We start from the raw sequence: 9,459 nt of genomic DNA on the forward strand, positions 1-9,459 counted from the left end.
CGGACCAAGTAACAATAACAATTGCCCAACAATATGTCTTCTGGATGAAGAATACCGGATGCAATTGTTGTTAACAAAACAATGTTTATATTAGGTTTTCATTTCTTTTATTCTAATTTCTGATTAGTTAATTTTTATATTTTATATTATTTTTAAAAATCAATATAAAAAAACTAGAAAAAATAACAATATGACTAATAATATCAGAGTTACAATGGGTGTTCAAAAACCGAACCGGACCGAAATAACCGACCGAACCGAAGCATTTCGGTTTTTTGGTTCGGCTTTTCGATCTATTAGGTTCGATTTTGGTTTAATTTTTTATAACAATTCGGTAAATTCGGTCGGTTCGGTTTTTAAATCAAAATTATCGAATTGACCGAACCGATCGAACTAAGTTAAATTTAATTAGAAACTATATTTATTAATAATTAGTTAGTATAATTTAATTGTATCTGATTATAAGTTAGCTTTAGATTTAATATATAATAAATTAAATGGTTGAAATTATTATATAGTATAATATTCTGAACCCTGAGACTATACACATACAATAGTTTCCAGAATTCATTTAATTTAATATAAATTATAATTTATATTGTGGATTACTAAATCTAGCCACCATTTCCCACCCCTAGCCCCGTGAAAAGACGAAATTGCCCTTTTAACAAATTCACTCATGTTCTCAAATTTTCAAATCCTCTCAAAAACACAAAAAACACAAAACTCTCCAAAATCTAATCCGGACTAATTTGGTAAAGAAAAAACATGGGAAATGACTAATGATACATAATTTTGTTCAAAAATATGTTTTATTTACGATTGTTATAAATAAAATCGAATGATTTTTTAAAAATCAAATTTTCGGTATCGGGGCATGTGAAGAACATGCCTCCACCACAGGTGGGGTGTATGAACATCACGCCCCACCATAGGTGGAGGCATATGAACAATCGTAAGCCTCTTCAAAAATAACTGCAGATATAAGCCGTATAACAAATTAAGAGAAGGAATCCATATATTAATGTCACTGCAAGACATTTGCTCCATCCTCTAGTTAGAAACCAGACGAAAGCAAAAAACAATAAGAAAATAGATACATGAGCAATTCCCACTGGATTTTATAGAAAACATAATCTATACGATAGTATAGCATCAACACATTCTGCGCATTTCATGTGTTATACATAATTTGGTTATAAAATTCAGAGTATATACATGGTCAACTAATGAAAGCAATAAATTTGAAGAATTTTAAATTAATATTTTCTTTTAACTCCTTGAAGTTGTTAACTCTGCTTATTAGTCCAGCCTTAGGGAGGAAAGCCTGCTATCCTTGCTAAATCCAACTCCCAAAATCTGCTTTTGACACTCTATGCAAAAACATGAACACAATCAAATCAATCACACAAACCTCAATCCTTGTAAGAAGTCTCCCAGTATTCCACTTTATACATAACACCATGTAAAAAGCCAAAAACAATTTCAGCACTCATTTTCAATTTTGAAAAACTAAGTCCAATCTGACTGCTGAAACCTAAAACACTATTCCACCTCTTCCATGTACTTACAAACTTAGGAAGAGAAAATAAGAAGAAAACCTTAAAATTAAAGCAGCTAAGACAAATAATGAGCACGAATTAAGAGGGGAAACCTCATTTTTCAACTAATAAACACCAAACAAAGATTAAATCGAATCTAATCAAAATAAAAGTTTAAATGTATGTAGAATCAATAAGCAAAATAGCTCAAGAATAAGAAAGAAAAAGAAGAGACGTTTAAAGTTTTTACAAATTGGATACTGTGATTAGGTTCTCGAGACTCCATGTGGATATGTTTTTGCTTGGACTTAACATTCTGTGACTTCCTTCTCTTAACCTGCAATCAATAGAACATATTCGCAGAAAACACAAACATACATGGAGAACGATTACAAAAATGGAAGAAAGAAAGAAACCTTAGCAGTGAGACCGAACTGAGGCAGGAGGTGAGCGGCCAAGAGAGGAGAATGACGTTCATAGAGAGCGGCCAAGAGAGGAAATTGACGTTCATGGAGAGTGGCGAAGAGAGGAGAAAACATCAGTCATTATGTTTGACGGAAGAAGAACAGCAGCCATGGGGTTATGGTAATGACCCTTAATTTGGGGGGAACAAAAAGAAAAGAGGGAGAGAACCAAAAGTTTGGGAGGGAAATGAAAATTCATGGGGGGAAAATTTAGGGCATTAAAAGCAAAAGAAATTAATAAGTGATTAACTTGTTATTACTATAATTAATAAGTATTTAATTTTTTTATTAGAATTTATAAGGGGTTTTAATTTAAATATTAAAATAGAAAATAAAGGGGTTTTACTTTAGAATGAATTAATAAGGGGTTTTTTTTTGGTAAAAGTAAATCAAAAATGGTTTTTGCTTATTATTAAATAATAATAGAATTTGTGCTTATTAAAAGTATTTTTTATAAGTGAATTTTAGACCCTTATTAAATTTTTCTTACTATTACTCCTTTTTCTTGTAGTGTGAGAATCCAAATAAATGACTATTTCTTAATTTTGTGTGGTTCAATATAAAATTAGAATGTTATTCCCTTTGAAGTGGTTTAGTTCTTTAATGATTGGAAGAGAATTAATATAATATTCGTTAAAAATAATTTATCAAATAATAATAATAACTTCAATTAAAAATAATATCTTGGTTTTATTATGCATATCCAAATTCCAAAGCCTTTTGGAACATTTGCTGATATCACAGTAGTATTTTGCCGCATCTTTCAATGCATATTTGTATCCATAACTTGTACATTTCTGTCTCACATGCTAGCAAACCAATCAAAGCTTGTGGCACATACATTTTATTTTAGAAAAATATTGAGTTTGTGCATATTTGTATCCATAACTTGTACAGTTTATGCATGCTAAACCGAGTTTGAATTTCTGGCATAAATGAATTGTTACGGGAGGGCTTAATATAATGAAAAAAAATAATTAATCAAAGACTTAGTATATCCATTTAAAAAATAGAGACTTAATGTATTTAAAAATAATTAATCAACAGTTTAATTTATAATGACTTAATGAATAAAAAATAAATTGATCACGACTCAAACATGCAATTTAACCACAGAACTTCGCGGATAACTATAACATGACTTCATTGATTAACTTTTACACATTATATAGATGTAAAAAAATAGTTCATAGATATGCATGCTTGTGAAATGATGGACTTCTTGAAGAGGATGTTTTAAAGAGCATATTTTAAAGAATTTTAATTCTTCAACTTTTTAGTTTTGATGTAATTTATGCATTGTCTGGTGATTAAAAGAAAGTTAATGTTTACACTTGAGAGAAAGCTAAAAAAATAAAAAATATTATTTCATAGTAAATGTGATACTAAAAAATTTTAATTCTTGAAAAAATTCATTTTGAGGTTGTTAATAAATTTTTTAAATGAACCCTTACACAATATAATGCAATAAAAGCTAATAATATTAATCAGAAAAATAAAATATGATTAACTATTAATAGGATTCACTCGCAAACACAAATTGAACATCTCATATTTTGACATGTCATTTTTATAGAGATAGTAAAATTACACGTGATTTACGAAAACATTACAAAAATCCAATATAATATTATTAATGGGTTAAAATTTGTTAAATAGATTTAGAATCAAATTTTTGGAAGATGGTGTTAATTTACTTCCTAATACAAAAATAACATTGAAATTTTAAAATTGTCCTTATATATTTTTAAATTTCTATCACTAAAAGAGTTTATACATGAAAGAAAACAAGATGCTAAATATAATTTCTATCACTAAAAGATTTTGAATTGGGTTAAGTGAATTTAATTTTTTTGCAACCAAAATGAAGCTACCCACTCAAGCTTATCTATGGGTATGATTGTTAGAAAACATGGAAGCCAAATCTAGTCCAAGTGAAAATATTGGTTATCTATGGGTTTGATTGTTAGAAAACATGGAAGCCAAATCCAGTCCAAGTGAAAATACACTACAAAAAAAAAACGATTATTGGGGACAATTAAAATTGTCCCCAAAAATAAGAAAAATTGTCCCCTTTGCTTTTGGAGACAATTTTAATTGTCCCTTGGTTTCGTCCCCTATGCGAGCGTACCCTATTCTATAGGAGACAAAAATATGATATCGTCCTCATTTTTTGGGACGATTGTCGTCCCTAAGAATAAGGACAAATGTCGTCCTCATTTTGAGGGACGGTTATCATCCCTCTTTCTAGGCACGATTATCGTCCCCATACAAAGGAGACAAATTTTGTCTCTATCTTTGGAGGACTATTTTTTGTCTTCAAAGAAATGGACAATTGTCGTCTCCATATAAACGAGACAACTTTTGTCCCTATTCTTACGGGATGATTTTTTGTCTACAAATTAAAGGACAATTGTCGTCCCCATGCAAAGGAGACAATATCGGTCCTTAAATATTCTGTCCAAAATTTTGTCAAACCATAAAATGAAATAAATATGCAATTTGGATTGAAGAGAGCTCCTATAAAATGTCGCAGAAACTTATGTTGAAATTATAGCATTCATCCTTAATTAGGAAATACAAATGTTTTAGAAAGAGACGAAACTGTCTTAAAGTATCTACATCCTGAAATTCCATACCGCAGCGTTTAATTGCAACAGATTTGCTAATGCCTATAATGGTAGGATCAACACTCGCAGAGAAAGTTATGCATGACTAAAACAAGTGTTCTGTTGAAAATAAAAGCAGAAACAAAACATAAAACTTAAAAGCATGAATATCAGGGATGCACAACAGAATAAACAAAAGAGAAACAAACAACACATGAGTTTACATACCTATGATTTTGAACGGCTGCTGCTGCAAAGAAGGAGCCAACTGCAAAACAACCTGCTACAACAACCGGGTTACCCAGAGCTGCATAGAGAAGAGAAAATTAACTGTTATGAAATGTATGTTTCCGGGTTACCCAGAGCTGCATAGAGAAGAGAAAATTAACTGTTATGAAATGTATGTTTACCTTGGATTTCCAAAGCCTACAATCAGCATACAACAATTAAACATCAAATTAACAAAGGAATCACAATTCCAATGTACGCATAATGTGTATATAAAATTGGAGGTTAAGGTCTGGTCAAACTATCAAGACAGATGACAAAATTGAAGTTTAAAACAAGCCCTGGCAATTGTAAGTTAAGGCAATATCAGGACACAAAATTGGAAGAGAAGATGAATGGCGTTTTAATTTCGATTCAAGCATATATTTCAGAATTATAGAAAAAATAACCAACCTTGAATCTTGTGAAAGTTTAGCTGGTAGATATAATTTACAACTCAAAACCTGCAATTGCACATTTCTATAAGCGTTTCTGTTATCAAATAGCCAAGTACTATATAATGCAATACAAGAGCATCATCGAAATCAAGTATACCTGACTCCAGCTACCAGGAGCTGCACATAAATCAACAACATGCTTTGCCACTGAAAATCAAGTCACGATCAAACAACAAAGGTGAAAAAAAGCACTATGTGAACATTTTTAATTCATCACCATGTTAGACAAAAATGAATTGAGTTTCAGACAGAGAATGCACCTTCAAATATGTTGAATTCTTCATGGATGAATCTAGAAAACCCCAAATGCTATTGCAACAACCAAAATCCCCAAGTTGTTGAGACCTACCCTAGTACCAGCAACTCAATCAAAATACAGACACAAACAAACACCACTAGAACAATCAAACAAAAAAATAATCAAATTCGAAAGATGAGAGCATCATCGACCATTGAAAAATCAGAAAAATTGGCCTATAGGTAATAACTATCCAAGTTGGCCTTATAAAAGGTTTGTAACATAAAGCATGATTTGGTTAGTTAAGTCTCAAATTGAGAGAAAGAAAAGAAAAACAATGAATAAGAGATTTGGAGCAGCCTACCGGGGATGGTGTTGTGTTGTTGTCATTCTCGCGGGTGCCTCCATTGTTCACAACCTTGTAATGAAATTCAGTTGTTATTTTCGTCTGTAGTTTCCATGCCTATGAAATGTTTGATAAATTGTATAAATGACATGAATTTTGGAGATGCTACCTCAAGAGAAGCAAACTGAATCTTCTCTGCAATCTCACAATTCATATTATTAATATAAGCAACATGCACAACGGATAAAATTGAGTGTCTTCATTCTAATACAAAATGTGAGATTGATCACGCGGATCTCCTCATGAGCATGGATGAGCAGAGATATGGTGCAGAACGTTCCTGAATAATAGTGAACGAGATCACAGGTAAGATGTTAATGGTCCATGTTAGAGAGATACTACTTGGCTTTGCAAATAACAAATGTGTACAGCCGTGGTTCTAGGACTGCAGTTAATGCAAAGAGAAACTATAAACATAAAAGCTTCTACTGAAGAATGTGATTTGAACATCATATTTCACGTGATTATATATTGAATAGGACCAAATCAATATTGCTGCTCTAGGATATTTAATAGGACCAAATCATTGACAAAACTTCAATTAGAGTGTGATAGGCAGTAAAGAAACATCAGCATCCATAAATTTCTGCATTAGAGAAACAAGCATACCTTAATCGAGACTGATACGAAGTAGAAAGTAATGAAGCTAAGACATTTTCCGGAACATGAGTCATTACAAAGACCTGCACACATATAGCATGGAAATTGACAAACTTTAGAATAACTAACTTATGTAATTAAAAACCTGAAAAAATAAGAGGTGAGGCTGTTAATGTGGCCAATAAGTTGGTACAGATCTAGCTACTTACGGGTTTTAAGCATGACCAGAAGATCTCGAAGTAACATGTTTACAATAACATGTCTGAACCAAATATCAGGCAAGTCAACATAAACAACAATTGAGGGGAATTAAAATGACAGCAAAACAAGAACATTGGTTTACAAAATGGTAGATCAATGTATATTCTTCTCACCATTTTGTAACATCTCATCTATATATTTCTGTAACATGAAGCAAATAATGACCAACAAGGAAGTGATCAACAGAAACCATGTTGCCTTTCTTCCCTTTCTTTACAAGAACACTTAATCTCTTCAATCGGGAGACCAAAACCTAAGGAAATAGAATAGTTGCATCTAATTTTTTTTATCCTTAATTCTCTCAAAACAAAACAATTAACCATTAGCTCTAGATTATTGCATTGAACAAGCAAATGCAAAAAAAATAGAGAAAGCAATTTACCTGCCCAAAAGAAAGACCTCATATGAATCAAAAGGCAAAACTTGTTCATAGTTGTTCGGTGGCAAGAAAGACCTATCACGTCATGCATCATGAAAACCATCTGCAAGATAATAGAGGTGCTCAAGTGTAAATCCCTTAGAGTTGTTGATATGATCCAATAAAAGGAGTGTTTATAAACCTTACCATCTAATGTTATGAAATTAGTCCAATTAAACTAAGAAAATAAAGTGAAATGGCTATGAAGTAAAAATAAACTTTCAGACTAACCTATTTTCCAATTTAAACAATCTCCCAAGTTATACAGCTAATAAGCAGAAGAATCGAAAGAAGAAAAATAAGAATATTGCACCTCACGATCCTGATTTCCCTGCACATTTCAAACTTGGAGTTCACATAATATAATTAAATATATTCAAGGTCTAGTTTCTGCTAGCATAGATAAAAAGAAAATTCAAATATTGTTTTTTAACTTTTCCCTTTGGTATACTAAGTGCCAACCATAATACAAATCCACTAATGTAAGCACCTCCCTTAACAATATTCATATAGCTCCAAAATAGGTCTATGATTTTTGAGGAAGTATCAATTTAGGCTTAAAGTATAAAATAGCACCAATATAGGCTTAACGTTTGAAAAAGGTACCCATTTAGGCCTCGATAACAGAGTAATATCAATGACGTGTCTCATTCCGTTATCAAGGCCTAAATTGGTACCTTTTTTAAAACGTTAAGTCTATATTGGTGCTATTTTATACGTGGAGGCTAGATTGATACTTTCCCAAAAACCATAGGCCTATTTTGGTACCTTATCCCAAAATAAATTGATGCATTTCAATTGGTAAAGACATCATCAAATTGCATTTTGAATATTCCAACTGAAAAAAAACTATTATGATTCAGAACTCCTAAAGAGACAGCACATATGTTTATACTTATTGATATTATATTTTTCTAACTAAAATTGCAACATATGCCTGCATCAGAGATTATCTAATTCATTAGAACCAACTTAACTTAGAGTATATTAGAGACAACATTGTTCAAATTGACATTCCAAAATCCAAACCCTGCACTAGTATACAACTATAGGTCTATCTAACCACAGCGAAACCCAAGCTAACAAATGAGTCGCCTGATTCACTTACCTGGAACGAAATATGATTATCTTTCAGATTAATTTCACCTTTCTTTGGTAGGTTCTCTGGATCTTCGACTGCAACAAGTGTATTCCAATTCCGTACCGAAACAACCTATACAACAAACCACGATCAAGATTTTTTTCCATTTTTATTTGAAAAAAACCAGATAGATATATAGAAAATTTTCTTGAAATTACCAAGCTCCATCGAAATCAAAAGATCCAGGCCTCCTTATCGGGGGGAAAATCCAAGAACATTCTGGTAAAAAATCAATGGATTCCTCAACCGATCTGCACACCAGAGATATATGGTTCAACGACTTCAGATGAAGGGGGTTTCCCATATTCTCCTTCATTCTCTTCTCCAAACACCGCCAATTATTAACAATCGCTCAGGATTTTGTTTCCGGGTTTATAGAAATCGACAACATAAATTTTGAGAAAATAATCGAGGAGGAACAGATGGGCAAAAAGAAATTAAACAACTCATATCATTGACGGCAAGGAAATTACGGAACTCAGTATGACCGACGTAACCTTGCTGTTGAACTTGTCGATTGCTTACCCTTGCCCTCGAACTTGTGGATTGCTTTAGGATTCATCGATCAGGCTTTAGGGAAATAAAAGGGAGAGAAGGCAATACAAATGTATAAAAGAGAAGAGCGAGAAAGGATACGGTGGCGCTGGTTGTAGATGGAGACGTGTGAGTCGGCTGACAGGGAGGGAGGCTGAGGGGAGAAGATGGAGAACAAAATCAATCCGATTTTGTCCTTTTAATGTTAGTAAATTTATATATATTAATTCTATTAATTAAACTTGTCCCCCATTTTAGATTAAAGAACCATATAAGACAATAAATATAATTGTCCTCTGTGTTAATTTCAAAACTAAAATTAAGGACTAAAAATACAATTTGTCTCAAATCATTTGTACCCAAAACTTATTATTTTTGTAGTGATATTGGTTTGGGTTCAAGGGATCAAATCTCCTCTGACCCAAGTTGCTAAATATAAAACTCAAATTCTGTATACTTGCAATTCATGGTTTTATATCAGATCCTCTAAGATTTTCAGTGTTTGTATATATATATCCCTCT

At 32.1% G+C, this 9,459-nt stretch overlaps 1 protein-coding gene across 1 annotated transcript; it reads right to left on the reverse strand.

Moving 5' to 3' along the window:
• Positions 1-1,100: 1,100 nt before the first annotated feature.
• On the reverse strand, positions 1,101-8,707 carry LOC136222864 (uncharacterized). The gene is made up of 10 exons (XM_066010557.1): positions 8,663-8,707; positions 8,371-8,475; positions 6,593-6,666; positions 5,731-5,734; positions 5,600-5,648; positions 5,437-5,486; positions 5,296-5,345; positions 5,025-5,040; positions 4,843-4,894; positions 1,101-1,373 (listed from the first exon to the last, which is right to left on the reverse strand). Exons 1-10 carry the CDS (start codon positions 8,705-8,707, stop codon positions 1,303-1,305), a joined length of 516 nt encoding a protein of 171 aa, XP_065866629.1. The 3' UTR covers positions 1,101-1,302.
• Positions 8,708-9,459: the final 752 nt, after the last annotated feature.

Source organism: Euphorbia lathyris, chromosome 3 (genome assembly GCF_963576675.1).
Source record: "Euphorbia lathyris chromosome 3, ddEupLath1.1, whole genome shotgun sequence".
In the NCBI taxonomy this organism is placed as follows: Eukaryota; Viridiplantae; Streptophyta; class Magnoliopsida; order Malpighiales; family Euphorbiaceae; genus Euphorbia; species Euphorbia lathyris.

Excerpts from the sequence above, each read along its gene's own strand:
- LOC136222864 (XM_066010557.1), bottom strand. The coding sequence starts at position 8,707 with ATGGGAAACCCCCTTCATCTGAAGTCGTTGAACCATATATCTCTG. Across the intron at positions 6,667-8,370 it reads ATAATCATATTTCGTTCCAG|GTCTTTGTAATGACTCATGT; the intron begins GTAAGTGAATCA and ends ATATGTGTGCAG. Across the intron at positions 1,374-4,842 it reads GCAGCCGTTCAAAATCATAG|AGTGTCAAAAGCAGATTTTG; the intron begins GTATGTAAACTC and ends GTTTTTGCATAG.